The sequence below is a fragment of the Balaenoptera ricei genome, chromosome 10 (assembly GCF_028023285.1).
Source record: "Balaenoptera ricei isolate mBalRic1 chromosome 10, mBalRic1.hap2, whole genome shotgun sequence".
NCBI lineage: Eukaryota > Metazoa > Chordata > Mammalia > Artiodactyla > Balaenopteridae > Balaenoptera > Balaenoptera ricei.
Window position 1 is genome coordinate 60,448,830 of NC_082648.1, and position 21,386 is coordinate 60,470,215.

Consider the following 21,386-nt stretch of genomic DNA (forward strand, 5'->3'; position numbering starts at 1 on the left):
CCTGTTGGCAGGTGGTCCTGGTGCATGCTCTTTCTCCTTGTCTCCTCTCTCTGGGGAGAACCTAAATTTAGTGCAAGGCCTGTTCCTGGCTTATAATGCCATTGTGGCCCATTCTGACCCTTTGGCAACTGAAATGGTTTTTTAGTGAGGGTGGGAAGATTGCTGAGGAGGAGGAAAGTTGGGGAGGGGAGAAGTAATCTTTATATAACAGTAAAACATTAAATATTGATTATAACTTGACTTAAAAATTTTATTTGTAACCTGTTTTATTTCTTTTAACAGTGTTTTGGGGTTATCTATAACTTTATACCCCACTTTCCAATTAAACAAAAGTTCACTGTAGTTATAATAACAGATGTATTTTTTCTTCTGATCTAATGAGAGTTTATTGCTTTATTTAGGATACAGCAGGTCAAGAGAGATTCCATGCATTGGGTCCAATTTACTACAGAGATTCAAATGGAGCTATTTTAGTTTATGATATAACAGATGAAGATTCTTTTCAGAAGGTATTCTGTTTACTTATGGGTAGATGACTTAATAGAACAACACTGTTTTTTTCAAGTCTGCATTAACATACTTTTGTTTACTAATGTGATTAGCCTTGGCTTTAAAGGTAAAGTATAGTTTGTGCATAAATGATGACCACTCATATTTTTTAATGGAGCATTTAATTCATGTTAACAATATGGATATCATTTATTAATAGTTTATTACATGGCTTTCTCAGATATTAGGAAAGGGAAATAATCTGAAGTAAAGCTTCAAAAAAATATAGAGGCTCTTTTTCTCCCTATTAAAGAAAAATCACATACGTTTTTTTGGTTACATACACACTGGCCACCTGAAAACTTGGTATGGCTGCATGGGCAGGTTCCATAACTGTGGGGAGGAAAACGAAGAACTAAATCCAGTTTAAGCTCTTTCTTCTCACTAAATTTCCTGGAGGATATAATGTAAATTTTAAAAGGACAATCTAGGTAGTGTTTGTTTTAAAGCTCCTCCATTTTTTTTTTAACCCCTCTTTAAACATTCACCAAAAATAAAGAATTTTTATAGTTGTTTGGGACCAAAAATGAGTGACCATTAAACTTACCTCTGAATTCTCATCACAATTAGGATTGTGACTAGTTACTTATTTGACCTTTTCTTTGAAAGCCCTTCTTGGAATAACTTTGTCAAGGATGTTTAACTAAAGGGGGTAATTTCCAAGGTAGAAACTTTTCTTGCCTTGAGTTACAGGTTTGTACTTGTTGAAATTACTTGCCTTTTTAGTGTTTTATTTTTATTTTATTTCCTAGTATTTAACTGATGAAGCAGATGTACAAGTTAGCCCTTGGATTATTAATGCCATGTGGAAAAACTTAGTCCAAGGAGTAGAAAAATGAAGCAATAGGTAGCTTTCAGATTTAATGATATTTTAAAAAGTTATATATTTGGGGTGCTGTTTGTTATCCCTTCCTGCCTTTTTGGCATAAAAAGAAATGGTTTAAGTATTTTATTGCTTAAAAGAAGGTGGAGTCTATTAGGTTGAAAAGTGACCAGTTATCTCTGGCTGTATAACAAAACCCCCAAAATTTGGTGACTTAAAACAATGATTTATTATTTCCTGTGGTTTTTTGAGGGTTGACTGGGCAAGTCCTCTGCTCTATGTGGTGTCAGTGGAGTCACTCATGCAGCTGCATTGAATTGGGTGTTTGGCTGGGTGGGAACCTGGATCCAGGAGGGCCTGGTTTTCCTCCACATGGCCTCTCACTCCATTTGGTGTCTCATTCTCCAGTGCTCTCTCCACATGCTCTCATTATTCCATATTCCAGCCAAAGCTTCTTATGTGACAGCTGGATCCCAAGAGTGTAGCTGCCTGACCTTCTTAAGGCTTTAGTCTGGAATTGGCATGGCTTTAGTTCTGCCACATTTTCTTGGTCAAAGCAAGTTACAAGGCTAGCCCAGAGTCAAAGAGAGAGGAAATAGACTCTTGGCAAAGAATTGGTGACCATCTTTAACTCATCACAGAGTGTATGGGGGTAATGAGTAGGATGCCTGTGGAGGGGGATCTGATTGCAGATGAATAACAAATTTTTAAAAAATTGGTTAGATTTAGTAGGTCGTGATACTGTATTTACAGGGAGTAGGGTAATATAATACATAATTGGATTCTGGCATGTTTCCTTTGAAGTGATGAGGATGTACATTTTATACCAGTACTGTCAGATTTTTCTTATATGAAATCAACTAAGGGTGGAAGTTAAATGCTTCTCTGAACATGGTATACATATATGTGAATGAAACAAAAAGATGGGACTGTACTGAGAAAAGTGTAGTTCAGTGCTATTATAAATTGTTGATTACCTTTGTTTTTATAAAGATTTTGTGTTTACTACAGTTCCTTTGCATTCTTGCAGAGAATAGGCGTGTGAAACTGTTACTTTGTGCATAGGAACATATGCACAGTAAATGCTTACCACACATATCTAATGTAATTTTTGTAATTTGTAGATGTGTGTGTATTTTTTTTAGGAAGGTATATAAGTTCTGTGTCATTTGATTACATACGTACTAAATTCCATTACACAAAACTGAAAGTAGGTATCCCAAGTTGGTTCTTTATCCTGTTTTATTATAATCAGTATATTTAAAATCATGAGTTCAAAGATTACTTAATTTCAGGGACTTCGCTGGTGGTCCAGTGGTTAAGAATCCACCTTTTAATGCAGGGGACGTGGGTTCAATCCCTGGTCGGGGAACTAAGATCCCACATGCCGCGGGGCAACTAAACCCGAGCGCTGCAACTACTGAGCCCGCGCACTCTGGGGCCCGCGCACCACAACTAGACAGCCCACGCACTGCAACGAAGAGCCTGTGTGCCACAACTGAGACCCAACGCAGCAAAAGAGAGAGAGAGGGAAAGAAAGGAAGGAAGGAAGGAAGGAAGCCCAGCACTTAAAAAAAAAAAAAAATTACTTAATTTCAGTTTACTCCCCAACCGTGCCTGCAGCTCTGCTCCATCCGTAGTGAAGAATCAGTTTGCCACTGGAGTCATTGTGCACCAGTGGCTCTCCACCAGGGGGCAGCAATGTCTAGAGACATCTTTGATTGTCACACCTGGAGGATGGAACTGGTATCTAGTGGGTAGGAAGCCAGGGATACTGCTAAGCATCATACATTGCACAGGACAGTCCCTCACAACAAAGAACTATCTGAGCCAAAATATCAGTAGCGCTGAACTTGAAGAAACCTATCCTACACCAAAGGATGAAATTTTATTTTACTCTTTTTGGTACCTATGTACATTTTGTTTTTCCTTTAAATGTGTGACACAGAAGCTCCTATGCCCTCTATTTGGGACCCAGTTGGGGTACAAAAGATTTTTAATTAAGCCCATGTTTTCTTAAGTCCAAAGTGATTCTCTATAAGCATCTATTATCAGAAGCTGGAACTGACATGCTTTTGCTTTGGTGAACAGCTTTGCTTGGATTTATGGGCAGTTATGAAAGTTTGTAATTAGAGATGCTTCTGTTTATTCTTATGTGTAGATATAGAGAGAAATCTTTCCATTGGATGTTTGTGTATGTGGTTTGCGATATAAATGATCCTACAGTGAATCATTCCTAGTAATAACTAAATACATGGACTGTTAGACAAAATTTTGAGGTATTTTGACAGTGTTGAGTTTTGAGGTGTTGTAATGGTAGTCATTGTTACAGGATTTGTTTTAATATTTACTCTTTTGTGTACACAGGTTAAAAACTGGGTCAAAGAATTACGGAAAATGTTGGGAAATGAAATCTGTTTATGTATAGTTGGTAAGCATCATTACTTTTTAAAAATGTCCTTTGTTTCCTTAACACTTTATTAAAGAATAGTAAATAAGTAATTTTCATTTTAAAGTTACATGAGAAAAGAAGAGTGGTATTTTAGTATTTAATATTTTAGTATAATTAAGGATTTGGAAGTGATCTTTCAGGAGATTCAGACATCTATACTTCAAGGAATGCCTTTGGGGAGCAAGTGGGAAGCCCTAAACATGTAGGGCTTCAACTCCCCCAGCCTTGCTTCAACTTGACCTTTGGTTTTTCATCTTAAGATTATTTTAGAAAAGAAGAGTTCATCAACTGCTTTACAGTATAATTAAAATCGATGACTTAAGCTGTGTTCTTGTTCTATATATTTAACTATACACATTTTTGAGTTAAGAACAAATTTGACTCCAAAGGTATAAGTAGATCATGATATACTAGACTGGAGAAATATCTTAAGAGGTAAAGTGAAACAACTCTAGAACTCACTGTTGGACTTATGGCATTTCTCTTTGGTTTCCTTTTTCTTTAGAGTATTATTTCTATGATATAACAGCTAATTATTGGGCAATAAAGTGTTCCAGACACTGTGCTGTGTACTCAGTGGACATTATATCATGTAATCTTCACAACCCTATGAGGGCTTTGTAGAGGAAGCTGAGCCCTGGAGATAACATACTTAATAACTTGCTCAATATCATGCAGCTATCAGAGATGGGATTCAAATTGAAGTCATTCAGACTCCTCTGCTTAAGATATTAATCCTTATGAATAGCCTCAGGCTGTTTTCTCTCTTCATTTTTATATAACTGATAAACGGCTTGGGAGAAACCAGGGTAGTTTTAGTGGAGGACATAGAATGGAGTAGTCACCGTGGGCAAATTCTGCTTTTAGCCTTAAGAATTTTTTTGTTTTAACCTGAGTTTACATTTCTTACATTTTGTCACCATTAGATTGGTAAACTTTACAGGTCCAGATCAGGGTGCAAGTTTTGGGAGAGGAACAGGAGCTAATCTGGCCTGCTTTTTAGTCTAGATGTTAGGTGTTAGGCTACATGGTGGGAATATTTCAAACAAGAACACTGGAGTCGTAGACCACATAGGAGTTTGGGACCAAAGCTGCAGCTAGTCATTAGTGAGTTTGGCCTGCTTTTGTCTGTCTGGTATATCGGACTTACTGGGAGTGGAAGTGGTCACAGTAGGTGAATGACTAAAGATTTGATGATTTGGGATTCTGGTTATCTCTCAGAAGAGAGGAAGGAACTAACACATTCTAAGAAACATAGCTAACATATTCTTAAGAAAGTCAAAGAAGGGATTTCCCTGGCAGTCCAGTGGTTAAGACTTCGCCTTCCAATGCAGCGGGTTTGGGTTCCATCCCTGGTTGGGGAGCTAAGATCCCACATGCCTTGGGGCCAAAAAACCAAAACATAAAACAGAGGCAATATTGTAACAAATTCAATAAAGGCTTTAAAAATGGTCCACATCTAAAAAATCTTAAAAAAAAAAACAAAGAAAAAAGGAAAGTCAAAGAAGCCTCAAGAACTTGTTACTTGGCCAAGGTTACAAAGTAACATTTAAAAAATTAGCTGGGTGGGAATTCCCTGGTGGTCCAGTGGTTAGTGCTATGCACTTCCACTGCAGGGGGGCACGGGTTCAGTCTCTGCTACGGGGACCTAAGATCCCACAAGCCTCGCAGCACGGCCAAAAAAAAAAAAAATTAGCTGGGTGAATAAACTTAGGATAATTAACTTAAACTTTGTATTCTTCATGTTCATATTCTAAGAAGGTTTAGTAATATTGAATCTGGTAGCTTACTGCCCCCAAGTAGGGTTAGATACGTCTCACTTCATGTTATATAATGTTTATTAATGTTTGGTATAAAGTATAAAAAGCTCTCACTCTCCCTTTTCCATTGGCAAGTGTGACATGGAATTCTGTTTGTAATTCAGAGTTGGACGAATTTTGAGAGCCCATTTACCACAAAAGGAAAATTTCATGAAGTTACCATATCTGTGTAACCAGTACATTAGAAGCCCCAGCAGTACATTAGAAGCCCTTTTCTTTTCTTTTTTTTTTTTTTGTGCTCCTTTCTTATCCCAACACTACCCCAGTTGCCTTCCCCTCACCATCCCCTACCCCCAGACATAATCCTGACTTTTTACTGCATGGATTGGTTTTGTTCTGAATTTCAAATAAATAGGATCATATAGTATGGGAGCTTTTCTGTCTGTTTTTTTGGCTTTACATTATGTTTACAAGATTCCTCTATGTTCTTGTATATAGTTGTAGTTCAGTTTACTCTCTTTGCTATCTAATACTTAATTCTATGCATATTACACAGTTTCTCCTTTTGCTGTTGATGGACATCTGCATTATTTTTTCCATGTCTTGATTTTCATTTCATTCTGTATACGTTCAGTGTTTATTTTCTCTCCTGTTTTAAAACTAACTTCAAAATAATACTACCTCGTAGGATTGTGATGAAGACTAAATAATGATTTGGAAAACACTTGGCATAGAGTAGGCATATGACAAATATTTGTTCCTTTCCCTTTACCCAAGACAGTCCTTCAAACATTTGAAGCCTACTTGGTTGGTTCACCTAAAATCTTCCCTAGGTTTTCAGCTGTTTGGGCTAACTTTCAGACATCCTCATCATCCTGATTATTTTTTCCTAGGTTTATTTCAGTGTATCAGTGTGTCTCCTACACTTGAAATGAATACTAGAATCCAAACATTGTCGAGTCAATGTATACCATAGCTCTCTCTTTTTTAAAATCTTCTTACTGTCCTTCTACCAGCATTGCCCAAGATTGCATATACTTTTTAGCAGTCATGTCAACTCAGTTTCTCTTTTACATAGATTATGGTTAACAAAAATCAGAATTCCTTTTTTATAAGTATTGCTCTTCTGTCAGGCTTTCCCCATCTTCCTACATAACTAAATTATTTAAACCTAAGTGTAGGAATTTCAACTTGTCATATGTTTCTGAATGTTTATGTTTGATATATAATCTACTAGCTTTTTCATGTGTAAATTAGATGCCGAACCTTCTAGGTCCTTATCTAAATCACTGATAATGTGTAAAGCAGGAAGAGAGAACTCCATACTTCGCTAGCAGAGACTTTTCCCTCTAGTTTTAGTTAATCCATTGATCAGCACTCTTGGCTGTGGTTGCTCTGTTTAATAGAGTATTTTGTTTCTAGTCTGTCCTTAACATTTGTATGTTTGTTAAACAAATATTTATTATTAATAATAGTTACCATTTATTGAGTGCCAGGTACTATTCTAAGAATACACACTTATTTCATTTAAGCCTCCTGACAACACAGCAAGAAAGCATTGTTGCCATTTCCATTTTACACATGAGAAAATGGACTTAGAGAGCTTGATACTTCCCAAACTACATAGTATATAGAGATAGACCTGGGATTTTAATTCAGGTCTGTCTGCTACTTCAAGCCCGTATACTTAACCAATAGTATATATTGCTGGCTATGTACCAGGCTTTGAGAATAATGTAGTGAATAAGTTAAAAAACAGATATGGTCCTTGTCTCCCCAGAGCTTATCATGTAGGGTGAGAGAGAAAAACAGGCTTTTATTGTACATTATGATACATGGTATCAAGGGGTTGGGGGGGGTGCTGTGATAGCACAGAAGCAAACCGAACTAAATTGGGGGAGGGGTGGTTAAGGGATTTCCGAAGCCAACCAGGGTTGTGGTAGGAAGTGTGTTAATTATCATGGGTTTAATTCTCTCATAACGGTATTGATTTTCCATTTGACCATTCACTGTGATCATTTTCCATTTGATCACTCACTGCGATCATTCACTGTGATGGCTGAAAAATACTCTATTGAACACGTCCTGTGTGCTAGGCTTTTTACATATATCTTATTTTCACATCAACCTTGCAAAGTTTATTAGCTACATTTGTACAAAGTGAGACTAAGGGGTTAAGTAATTTGCCCCAAATCTTATAGTTTTGAAATGAGCCAGGACTTAAAAACAAGTTTTATCAGATTTAAAAATTTCTTTCCACTAGGCCACACACCATCCAGTCTAAGCAAAATAAAGTTCTAGCTCTTTATTGCTATTAGGCCGTCTGACCTTAGCAATGGGTGTATCCCTTCCTTGTTCTTAATTCAAATAGGTATTTTTAAAGAAGATAAAATTTTTAGTATTCTTAGCAGGATAGCCTTTTCCTCTCCAATAGCTTCAGTCAGTTTTCCCCCCTAGCCTTTATTGTACTATACTTTCAAGTAAGTGCTTACTTTGGTGGTTATTCTTATTTTCAGGTGTTGTAAGCCTATTAGAAAGTTCCCAGTGTGGCTGCACAGTAGTATTGAAACAGATATGAGCCTCAACCGCAAGCTTTAGCTCTCTTGCTTTTAAAAGAACATAGCTAAAAAGGTCTTGAACTTTGGAAAGGTGTCAGTCACTGACAGGCAGTTTTGTGACTTGGTCTGCGCTGTTAATCCATTATGAGCACTTATTGTTCAAAGAAATAGTAGTTATTTAGTAGAGGGATTTTTTTTGTTTAAAATATTAATTATGTTATTAAAATAGTTAGCTATTTTAATAATAACTCGTTTTAGGGAACGCCCTGGCAGTCCATTGTTTAGGACTTGGCGCTTTCATTGCCGTGGCCCGGGTTCAATCCCTGGCTGGGGAACTAAGATCCCACAAGCCGTGTGGCGTGGCCAGAAGATTAAAAAAAAAAAAAAAATACTGGCTTTATTAAAGTTTAGTTAAGTTCAAAATGCTGTTAAATAATAAAGCAGTATCTGAATAATTTTCCCCAAATATTCATTTGAGGCAACAAGGTGATTGTCTACTTTCCCTATCCTCAGTTTTTAAAAATAGATGTTGGTAATTATGGTGGATTTTGAAAAAAGATACCTTAAGCTCTAACAAACCAACTCATAGGGTTTTAGTTAATTGCAACAAAAGTCTCCTTTGATCTATAGGAGGCTGTTTTACCTTTTTACAGTGGCAGAATCTTGTGCCTCTGTTTGTTGGAGCTGCCTGCCACTAGGTGGTGCTTTTTGCATTCTTCATAGCATAAAACAATTTATTCCACTCGTGACTGTTGGATATATTGGTTGTAATATTTAGCAAATTAAGAATTTTATTGATAAAATATAATGCGGGAAATCAGAACTGATATGTGTCTTCTTGCTGAGGTAGGCTGATAACTGTTCAAAGAAGGAAGAGTTTATTACTGAATTTGTTAGTACCTGCTGAGCTTTAGTATGTCTGCTTCCCTCCCTCAACCTTAGGCTATGGTGTCAGATCATTGCTTAAAGCTGCGCATAATTAGGTGCTCAGATTATTTGAGGTCTTCATATACAGAACCTCTGGGCTTGTACCTCTCAGTTCTAAGCATCGCGTCTTTCATTGGGTGCTTACTTCAATGCTTTATCTGAAATTGTCTTCTAGACTCTCTAAGGTCCTGAGAAAACATGACCTTATTTACAAGGTTTCCTTTTTTACCCCTATAGGTCATAATAGAAGAAATGAAAATATTTGTTTGACGTGTCCTTTCGTAGGGTATTTTCCCCCTTTCCTGTATGTTATTTCCATTGCCTTTAGCACTCTGTCCAGCCTACTTACCGTAATCTCTACCCTGTATATAATAAGGAATCTGCATTTTGCAGTTTCTGCACTTTTGTTCTGGTGGCTTTATGGCATAATCTCAGTTTGGTTCCATTGTTTAAGGAGAGCTAAACTTATTTTCAGTAATTTAAAATCTGCATGATGTTCATATACTAAGTTGTCTCATATTTTTAAAACAAACAGTAGCTTCTTCCCCTGCAGTGGTGAAGTACTTCAAAAGCCATATATTTTAATGCTTTCTTTAACCAGTTCATATCATCCAGAAAACCAAAATATTCTTAGGATCCAAGAGGCTAGCCTAATATATTTTCATGAACCATAATTATTGATTGGGGACCATTTACACTTGGCTAAGACTCGTAGGTTTATCCTTAGAATTCCCTAGTGAATCTTAGTCCCATTTATACCCTAAATCATAAATAGTGCTTATCTCTTTGGAAAAGTTATTTTCTCTGACAGAGGCTGCAGCTTCAGGAGGGATGTGCATTGAGCCATTTGAGGGAGGTTGAGGCATTCACCTTGACAGTGATGATCAACCCTCATATCCAAATGTCCTGAAACCTTACAGTTTCAGGACATTTAGAAGTCTGGTGGGGATTTGTATTATTTTTCCAGATGATTAAAATGGCAATTGTATATTTAGAAGTGGCTTAATTTCATTATAAAAATGAATCAATATTAAAGACTGGCATTTACATTTTCAAATTAGGTAATAAAATAGACTTGGAGAAGGACAGACATGTTTCCATTCAAGAAGCAGAATCGTAAGTGTTATCCCTTCTCCTCTTCCTTCCTTCAGTCACTCTCTGTAAGAAGTCTTCCTCTTTGCACAATGTACTTTACCATTTAGTTATTACTCAAACCTCTTAATATAGATTGAGCTAGTGGATTCAATGAAGCGTGTTTATACTGGCAATTTCTGGCTTTTAGTGACATTTAAAGTTATTCCACTTTCACTTCTCTTTCTGGTTTCAGTAAAAAGTATAAGAATGATGCAAAAGAAAACTGTCATGGCCCAATAGTGAGTCACAAAAACTAAAGTATTTGGGTTGCAAATTAACTTAGAATAAAAGTCTTGTTTTATTCTTATTTAAAAGTTGATTCAATATATAGAGACATCAAATGGTATATAATCTTAATTTCACTAAACCTGGGTTAATTAGTAATAAGTCACTAAAATTGTTATTGTAAAAAAAGTTCACATAGCAGTCATGACAAAAACATAAAACATTTTTTTACGTCAATTACTGATGTTACTTTTTTTTTTAAGGTATGCAGAATCTGTGGGAGCAAAACATTATCATACTTCAGCCAAACAGAACAAAGGAATTGAGGAACTCTTTCTTGACCTTTGTAAAAGTAGGTATATGGCTTTTTAAAAAATATTGGTAATATCTCTGGAGTGATTTTTTGTTTGTTTTTTGTTTTTAATTTATTTAATTTATTTATTTTTGGCTGCGTTGGGTCTTCGTTGCTGCGCGTGGGCTGTCTCTAGTTGCGTCGAGTGGGGGCTACTCTTCATTGCAGTGCACGGGCTTCTCATTGCGGTGGCTTCTCTTGTTGTGGAGCACGGGCCCTAGGCCCGCAGGCTTCAGTAGTTGTGGCTCGCGGGCTCTAGAGCACAGGCTCAGTAGTTGTGGCACACAGGCTTAGTTGCTCCGCGGCATGTGGGATCTTCTGGGACCAGGGCTCAAACCCGTATCCGCTGCATTGGCAGGTGGAGTCTTAACCACTGCGCCACCAGGGAAGCCCCTGGGGTGATGTTTTACAGTTTCCATTTTGACCATTGATGATTTGTCACATCGACCAGTATTATTATTTACTTAATATCTTTAACTCATTTTTTGAAGCTTAAATACCTTCTTTAGCCCTATTTCAAGTAGTAATCAATGGCTATGAAATCTTATGTGTAGTATTTGCTAAATACATATTAAAAAATATGCATTACTATTAAAAATAAAAATGGAAGAGGAATGGACAGAATAAAACAGATTTAAGAGTTGTAACAACCTGTTGCAGTGGATGGACCTTATTTGGATCCTAATTTGACAAACTAGTGAAAAAGAACATTTGTGAAACAATTGGGACTATACGAACACTCACTGGATATTGATGATATTAAGAAATTATTGTAAATTTTTTTAGGCGTGGTTATTGTGTAGTGGTTATGCTTAAAAAAAGAATTCTTATTTTTAAAAATGTTTTTATCTTTTAGAAATCATATTAAAATAATTTATGAATAAAATTACGTATCTGGAATTTGATTTAAAATAATGGTAGGGATGATCGCCAAGAATGGATGAAATTGTGTGATGGACATACAGATTTTCATTATGCTCTTCTTTCTACTTTTATATATGTTTGAGCTTTTCCATATTAAAAAAAGAGAAAGGAAAATGTTTATTATATACAATCTGAAAGTCATTTCTCATATCACCAATAGAACACACTATACTTAGGAAAACCCTAGTCTGTAGAATAATGGATTGAAATGATTTTGTCAAATTATATTCCTTGTAGTTATAGACCTCAGAATGATGGTTTTTTGCTCTAAAAAAATGTACATATACACAAACTTTGAAGTAAATTTCAGTTTTATGTAAGCCTGAAAATCATTCATAATTCTTCTAGAGCGTTAATTCTCTAAATGTGGTCCCGTAATCAGCAGCATTAACATCACTTGAGAGTATGTTAGAAGTGCAAATTCTTGGGCCTTACCCCAAACCTACTGAATCAGAATCTCTGGAGGTGGTGCCCAGAATCTGTGTTTTAATCCCTCGTTATAATTCTGATGCATACTAAAATTTGAGAACCACTGCTGTACATATCAGTCACTAGGGGATCTTGTTAAAATGCATAATTTGATAATGTGGGTCTGATGTGGGCCTGAGCTTCTCTCTTTTTTTTTTTTTTTTTTAATTTATTCATTTATTTATTTATTTATGGCTGTGTTGGGTCTTCGTTTCTGTGTGAGGGCTTTCTCTAGTTGCGGCAAGTGGGGGCCACTCTTCATCACGGCGCGTGGGCCTCTCACTATCGTGGCCTCTCCCCTTGCGGGGCACAGGCTCCAGACGCGCAGGCTCAGCAATTGTGGCTCACGGGCCTAGTCGCTCCGCGGCATGTGGGATCTTCCCAGACCAGGGCTTGAACCCGTGTCCCCTGCATTGGCAGGCAGATTCTCAACCACTGCGCCACCAGGGAAGCCCTGAGCTTCTCTTTACTAACAGACACCCAAGCGGTAATGACACTAGTCCTCAGACCATACTTTGAGTACTGAGGTTCTAGATCAGTGGCTTATAAATGTTATATATCATATCTTTATATAAAAGAATTGAATATTCTCTATACGTTTATTTTAAAAATTATAGAACATGTACAAGTACTTATGATTTTCCATATTGTAAAATATACATTAAAAAAATAGAAATTTTGAAAGGTTAAGGAAAAATAAATTGAACGTTTTCTAATTTTACCTCAATGGATTATCCCGTATACCTCAATTTGTAAACCATTGTTCAAGAGCAATCTCTGGACCCAAGTTTAAGAAACCTTATTCTGTTTTAAGGACTCTCTTTTCTTTCCTCATCTTTTCAGATATGTATTTTGCAACTATTTACTCCTAGTCTGTGTCTTATATTCTCATTTTTCTTAACTGTCTCTCAAAGAGCTGAAGTTCTAAATTTTAACGAGGTCTGATTTATCAGGTTATCTGTATGAGTCATGTTTTTTTGTCTTACATGAGACACCTTTGCTAACTCAAAGTCATAAAGATTTTCTTCTACAGAGATTTCCTCCTTTGTTTTCTTCTAGAAATTTTGTTTTACACTGAAGTCTGTAATTAATTTTTTGTTAATTTTCACATATGGTGGGCGGTATAGATTGAACTTTTATTTTTTACATGTAAATGTCCAGTTCCAGTAGTGTCTCTTGAAAAGATTATGCTGTTTTCATTGAATGAACTTGGCACATATATTAAAAATCAAGTGACCATATGTATGAGGGTCTATTTCTGGACTCTGTTCCATTGATTTCTCCTTTCACCAGTATCTCACTGTCATCATTCGAGCAGCTTCTACTGTATCTTTAAATCAGATAGTGTGAGTCCTCCAGCTTTGTTCTTCCTCTTTCATCTTAAACTCTTTTGTTCTTTCAAATGTTATTTGGTTAAAAGTTTACATGACTTATTGAAGAATAAATCTTGTACCCTAAATATTGCTTGTACTTGGAACAATTTGACCTTCTTTGATGTATTTCTAAGTATACTTGGAAAATCTTAAGGATGACACTTGTATACAGTCATTTGTTTAAATCAAAAACTTTTTTTCTCTGGTGATGTCACTGTGGCTGTTATACAACTGGACAAGTACACTTGCTATTAATTTTATCTAGTTTCCTTGTTGGTTGAAAGTCAGAAATAGCTATCATGGTGGTAAACTGAAATTATAGAAACAGAAAACGCTGATTGTGGTCCTAAATAATTTCTGCTTTCTCCCTCTCTTAGGGATGATAGAAACGGCACAAGTGGATGAAAGGGCAAAAGGCAATGGCTCCAGTCAACCAGGAGCTGCAAGGCGAGGTGTACAAATTATTGATGATGAACCTCAAGCCCAGAGCGGTGGCGGAGGGTGCTGTTCTTCTGGATAACTGTTCACCCCTAAGGAATAAAACAACAAATAAACTGTGGATCCTTGCTCTCAACACGAAGACTGCCATATTCCAAGTCACATTATTTTACCAATGGAATTAGAGAGTTAACAGTATTTTAAATTACGTTTATAACACTGCAGAGACCTTAAGTGCTAAACTTAGTGGGGTTCGTGACCAGAGAATTGGCATTTTCTACACATGTTAACAAAGCAATTACCAATGGCCTTTTTACATATTTTTTTTCTTTAACAAGGAGTAATATGCATGTAGAAAAGACCTACTTAAAGGCTTCATTTATATTCTTTTAAATCAGATCTTTATTTAATAACTTATATATGTTGTTGGAATGGTATACATTTTTGCAGTCCTTTGTATTTTGTGGTAGTTTGAATTGTATCACTTCTAAAGAGCAAACTGTTTTTGTTTTCTTTTTTTTTTAAATTAGCAGATACCTGAAGTACTATTTTTGCAGGGTTTGCACAGGCCCCTAACTGTTTACTACACTTTGATATAATCTATATTCATCCTGTATGCTGAGCTGATAAAATACATTGTAAATTACATATTAAATATTTTATCTGCTTTTACAAGCGCAAGGTGCAAAAATATATACAGTAGTCTCATTGATGACTGTAAAGTGAATTAACATTTGGTGATAATGTCTAAGCTTTTTGACTCTGATCATAGCTCCCCTTCACTTTTGTCTTAACTTGAAAAGTGGCGTGTTTAAATTTTCTCATATACTTTACTTGAATTATTGCTGTTGTCACATTTTTTGCCTCTAAATCCATCTAATAATTGAGCAACAGCATTTGCCTTTTGGTTTGGGGGGTTTTTTTTTTTGTTGTTCTTTTGTGCGGTTTTTTTTTTTGTTTATTTTTTGTTTTCTGGTTTTTTTGTTTGGATAAAAGAGATGACTTCTGCTGATTTTGCTTTAGAATGGTTACCTTAGAAGTATTTGAGTGGAGCATGCTGAGTTTCACTGCTGCAAGGCTTTAGTTTTCTCTTAGGCTTTATGTGAGATGGACTCGTTGGTATGAGAAGAGAGGAAGAAGTCCCAGATAGTAGCCACTCACCAAGACTCATTCATACAGCATGTTAGTGGTAGTTTCTCCTCCACAGGCAGCACTTTTAGATCCATTGTGAGCAAGCTGTTTCTGGTCACTGCTTGCCGGAGATGAACACAGAAAGCTTTGTTTCATTTTATAAGAGCTATCCTTCTGAGTTTCTTTGAAGGGAAACATTTCATGTAATGAAGTTATAGCGAACACTGGAAAGATTTATTATAAAATTATATTCTTGTATACTTTGTAAATTAGTCTCTCACTAAGTTTTTTTTTTTTTTTTTTCTTTAAGCATAGGGCTGATAGAATAGAATCAGGCACTGCTCATAGGAGGAACACAAATTGTGGAAATTAACAAATTGTTCTTGTTCTAATATATATATTTTTCCATTTCTGTCATGCTTGGAAGACTAGTAAATGTTATGTCTAAGATAAAATGGAATGGTCCCTGGATTTACTTCTTATAAGATGCAATAGTATACAATAAAGTTGTTAGCATGAGCAATTAAAAGAATATAATGAGGTTATAGTTACTAAAGAAGTAACTTTCCCAGATGGGTTAAAGTTGAATAAATTGACACCTTGATGTTATGATATTAGAATTTTAACTTAGTATTAAGTATTCTATAAGGCCTCATTTTACCTTCCTTAATTATTGTCCTTGTCAGACTCAACACACTGCTTCTCCACTCTGTGTGTTTAGGGAGGGCGGGGTGGAAAGAGTCTTCAGGAAGATAAGCTAAAATTGTCTGTGTAGTCTCTTGGTTTCCTGTGAAGTTACTGTTTATGCAGGAGGTGGAGGGAGGCAGGGGAAATCATGAGTACAGATAAAAGAAAAAATTGTTTTTGGCTTCCTGGTTCTTTCAGTGGTAGTAAAGAAAGCCTTGCCATTTCTACTGTTATAGATGTAGATGGGAAAGAAGCTCTTCTCCACTGGAGTGAAGTATTTTTTTTAAAACTAATTAGACATGAAATTGAGCTTTATTCCAAAAAATAAAATCATAAAGCCTGATAATTGGAGAGTTGTACTCTCGATTTTTGACCCTATATTAATGATATAAAGTCCAGATAGAAACCTCTGCTCCAGAGTTGCCAGATAATTATTGGTATGGTACAACCACTCTCGATGTTTTTTTGTTTGTTTTTTTCTTTACTCTTCTTTGGTTTCTATGTACCTTTCTTAACCTCAAGCATTTCATTCTTCTTTTTTTAACCTGTAATTTAAACTAATTCAGTAGCAACAATAGATAATATGGTATACCTGACCTTGCTCTGAGGCCTAGAAGGTCTTTAGATAGGAATAGGGTGAAAGGGTAATGAAAGAGGACCAATCAGTTGCAGCATGTATACAAAGGAAAGATAAAAAAATGATAAACCAAGGCTGAGGAAGTTTTTCTGATACTTTCTTCACCTTTCTAATACCTATCTTTTGTGTTCCTGTCCTTATAATTGTGCTATTAGGAAGAAGACACAAGTTATCGTGTTGTGTATTAAAAGTAGTAGGTAGGTAGAACCAATATATTTTTCAACTAGTAAGTGTATACTCTTCGTATATATAATTAAAAATTGGTTTAAGATAGTCATTAAAAAGGTATCTGAATATTTAAAGTATACAGTCACTGTTTCTGTAATGATGATGGGTATTCTGCTTCTTGTTTTGCATTGTGACTATAGAGGAAGATTATTGTTTTTAAAAATGTATATTGCAACAATTTGGGGGTAAACAGTAATCTGAAAAGAAACAAGCATCACGTTATCATATGAAATATGAGTGTTTGAATTTCTTTTGTTCTGGGGTTATCTCCTGAAAATAGTCTAAAGCTATGGCTGTTACAGCTAAATTGAAATCTTTTAAAAAATATTAGCCATATATTATTAGTGATTACTTTTTATTTGGCATTAAAATAACAGAAGAATGATATTTCATTTTTAGATTTTCAGTAAGCAAAAGTAAAATTTGAGAAATAGAGAAGGAGGGTAGTAAGAAGTAGAATGAAAGGTAGATAGGAAATTCTACAACCTGACAATTTTTAAAATCATTTTAAAAACTACATTACTTTTATCAGATGGTTTCTAAATAAGGCAAGTTATGCATTGTGCCAAATATTTAGAACATTAAAAAAATGAATTGTTATACTGTTTCTTTTAATACATAATTTGCAATTTTCTATATTATAAATGCTACCAGGGGTCTAGATAATTGATCTTATATTATTTTCAGATAATGTAACTTGCATTTATAATTACCACTTATGTCTAGAAGGGTTTGACTTGTGCCTTTGACTTTGGAAATTTATCTTTTGACTTCTGTTTGCCATTATAGTTTTCACAGTCTTTTTTTTTATATAGATACAGTGTGACAAAGAGGGAATACATAATTTGTGACCATTTAAAATGTTGAGATCTTCTAGAAAAGGGTGTAGATAGTAATGACCAGCAAGAGCCTTACAGTAATTTCTAAAGATATAGAGACTAAGTAGATCCTTAAGTATTCTTTTCTAAATTATAAAATGCATTACCTAGACTTTAATAATTAAAAACTGGGATTCATTGAACATAACACATTTATTTGATTTCATAATAGGCATTGATTCTAGTAAATTGCTGTTCTGTAGTTTTTTATCAACCAAACAGTAATATATTTGGTGTTGTGGACTAAAATTCATGCTACACATACGTCTGACTTTGATGGCTTTTCCCTTTTCAAGAAAACAAATTAATTACAATTCTGAGCAAACTTTCCTAAATGTAAATATTTTAGTATTAATCATATGTAATGAAAAAAATTTAGAAATACTCTTAAGAGTTTCCAATTTTAAGCAAAAATACTTTGCTTCTAAACAAATATCACTTTGATAGATCTTTAGCACTGCTTGGGCTATCTGGGATTTATATATCATCTCTTTTCTAAGGAAGCTGAGTGTGCTTTTGAGTGTTAACCTTTCTGCAGAAGATAATGAACATGGCATGTTACATGGCCCACCCAGAAAGAATCTTATCTTAAAGCATCTTGTCTTCTCCAGAATACTGCACATATTTCCAAGTACATTGCATTAAAGCCAGAGGATGAGCCTGCCTACTTAAATGAACTTTATTCCCACTGTATTAGTTCTCACTTTGATTTTGATACTTCCTGGCAACTGAATCATTTCTTTATTATCAAATACTCAAGAAAAAGCTAATATGATTTCCTTAAACTTGAACTTATGTAGAGCAATGAGACAAAGGTGAGGGACAGCAGGGATAAAGTATGATGATGTTGAAAAGCAGAACAGTGGTATTTGCTAAACTGTATCTTCAGTGGTAGCAAGCTCTTTTAAGGAAACCATCATATGTAGTACTTCCTAGAAGTATAAATTTCCTCAGTTTGTGTTTAATTACCTAAGTAAGACTATATTCTAGGAAAAAATTAAAAATACAGATTATTATAGAGGTGCCCCTGGTGTACACCCTCCCAAATGGTAACTATTGCTCTATAGTGTATACTCTTCAATCACCTTTTCTTTATGCACTTATATACATATATATTTACCTATAGAAATACATAATTTTGTGCATTTAAAATTTTTACATAAATTGTGTCTTATTATGCATATGTTTTGCAACTTGCTTTTTTTCTTACCAATATGTCTAGGAGCTCTTATGTGAATATATACACTTTCATTTCTCCCAAATCTCTTTGGGTGTATTTTGCCTTTTTATATAACTTCTGATTCTCCATAAAACCTTCCCCAGGGACTTCCCTGGCTGTCCAGTGGTTAGGACTCCATGCTCCCAAGGCAGGGGGCATGGGTTCGATCCTTGGTGGGGGAACTGGGGTCCCACATGCCACATGGCCTAAAAGGAAAAAAAAAAAAAAAAAAGCTTCCCCAAAGGAATCTGGTCAATTAGGTGGAGTTCACTGGAATCATAGAATTTAAATGCCAGCCGGTGCTTACCTTAGACAGAGCCAGGGTCTCTTTTAAGCATGTGAATCAGGAAATAAGAAAGGCATCTGCCTACAATTCATTTGAAGTATTTTACTTTTGGCCCCCTGTTGACTGATTAATATATAAAATTCAGGAATTTAGCATATTTTTCTTTATTCAGAATAGGTTTTTACTTGAGGGAAGAAGGAAAAAGAGGGAAGGTATAGTTGATAGGAAAAGAGGACAGGGCAAACTAAAACGAGTCTTTATACAACTTCAAGCAGTTACATAACACAAGATTTCATGCTACCAAAAATTAAGACTTGTTTGATCTGTGCCTTTAACATATAATAAAAAGTGAAAGTCCCTCTTCAGATGTCTCCCCACCATTTCACATCCCTCTTTAGAGGGATTATTAACAATTTGGTATGTGTCTGTATCTCTTATATATAAATGTTTTAATTTATATTTGGCCTTTATAAAATTTCAATTCCCTGAAAGCAATTTCTACCCTATGTCAAATTCTGTCCTCAGTCAACTGACCAACTTGCCAAGAACAAACCTGAATCATACCTTTTTTAAAATTTAATTAATTTAATTAATTTATTTATTTTTGGCTGTGTTGGGTCTTCGTTGTTGCACGCGGGCTTTCTCTAGTTGTGGCGAGCGGGAGCTACTCTTCATTGAGGTGCGCAGGCTTCTCGTTGTGGTGGCTCTCTTGTTGTGGAGCACGGGCTCTAGGCGCATGGGCTTCAGTAGTTGTGGCTCGTGGGCCCTAGGGCGCAGGCTCAGTAGTTGTGGTACACGAGCTTAGTTGCTCCACGGCATGTGGGAGCTTCCCGGACCAGGGCCAGAACCCGTGTCCCCTGCATTGGCAGGCAGATTCTTAACCACTGCACCACCAGGGAAGCCCAGAATCATACCTTTTTAAAGAAAGTTAAATCAGTGGTGACATTTCTTGAACTAGAAGTTAACTACCTGACTCTTAAGATGTTTTATGTTTATCGTAAATTAAGCTTAAGGAGTAACTGTAGCATTCTGGGGAAGTCAAATCAAAATTTCGGTTTCTGCCCCCTGTGGAAATGGTGCTGGGAAGAAGGGGTGAGCAAGTCCAAAGTCCTTGATACCCATGTAATTCTGGGTTGGCTCATTGGCATATTTTCCTGCTTGGGGAGCATTGCAGTGTCCTCAGCAATTACTTTGTGAGTACTTCTCTGCACTGTCAAGGCTATAGCTTAGCATGTGAGTGCTGTGACACAAAGTTAAATGTATGTGCTCCAGAACAACAAATTTATTCATATTTGACTTTTAATGAAAATAAGTCAGAAAGCAAGTTAAGCACAGGTTTACATGATTTTGTTAATTGTTTCCATATGGTATTTTTTAAAATTTAAAAGATGTTCTGCTAATCATGACTGTTCTATCAATTTCATTCATTAATTGAGTGCCCAGAGCATACACGGGGGAACCAGACTTCCTTTACAGTGAGAGCTTGGAGATGGGGAACTGATTACCATTGCCCACAGTCTAGGATGTAGATGGTTTATCTGTGGATATGAGGTCAGCCAAACACACATGTTCACATTCTACCATTGCTCATAGTCTAGGATGTAGATAGTTTATCTGTGGGTATGAGGTCAGCCAAACACACATGTTCACATTCTGTATTTGATCACATAGATATGTACCAGTCGAACTTTTCAGGTGCAGTAATTAGAATGACAGTAGTTGAAGTTGATAGTGAATTTGACGTAAGGCTGACCAGACTGATTTTGAGTATTGCAAAATAATACATTTTCAAGCCAGATTAAAATAGAATAACTTGTTTTCTAGCCTCAAGTGGCAATTAAATGATCCTCAAGTCCAAATTGCTTTTCCAAATTTTGTTGTAGCACTGAAGAAACAGATGCCTTTTGCTTGTTTACATGGCTGCTTTTTTTTTTAATCTAGAAAAAAATGCATTTAAAAAAGCAACTGTATTTTTTTCTTTGCCTTTGACAGATGTTGCCTTGTTGCCAGATAGTAACCCAGGACACAATCCATTTCTGAGTCATAGTAGGCTCATTTGGGGAGTGTAACATGATAAACCATGTATTTCTAAAGGCGCTTTCCAATTTGAGAGTATGGGTCGCCTTTTTCCTACCTGAAATTGAAGATATAGGCCAGAAAGATTGCTTAATGAATATCAGGATTTCCTAATCATCTTTCCAGTGCCTTTTAAGAATATTTTTGATATAACAGTGTATTTTTAAAGTTAAATTATCCAGGTCCCTTCTTGGTCCTTTTGGGAAGAAAATAGAGGGAAATCATTGTTTTTTTAAAAAAAACTATTCCATGAACCAGTTA

General features: G+C 35.7%; 1 protein-coding gene across 1 annotated transcript in view; it reads left to right on the forward strand.

Moving 5' to 3' along the window:
- RAB21 (RAB21, member RAS oncogene family) overlaps window positions 1–18,725 on the forward strand; it is a 32,107-nt gene extending 13,382 nt beyond the window's left edge. The window contains exons 3-7 of the mRNA XM_059936531.1: window positions 402–509; window positions 3,740–3,803; window positions 10,131–10,185; window positions 10,692–10,780; window positions 13,923–18,725. Of these exons, the coding sequence (XP_059792514.1) occupies window positions 402–509; window positions 3,740–3,803; window positions 10,131–10,185; window positions 10,692–10,780; window positions 13,923–14,065 (459 nt within the window). The 3' untranslated portion in view covers window positions 14,066–18,725. The remainder of the gene's footprint in view (window positions 1–401; window positions 510–3,739; window positions 3,804–10,130; window positions 10,186–10,691; window positions 10,781–13,922) is intronic.
- The last annotated feature ends 2,661 nt before the right edge of the window (window positions 18,726–21,386 follow it).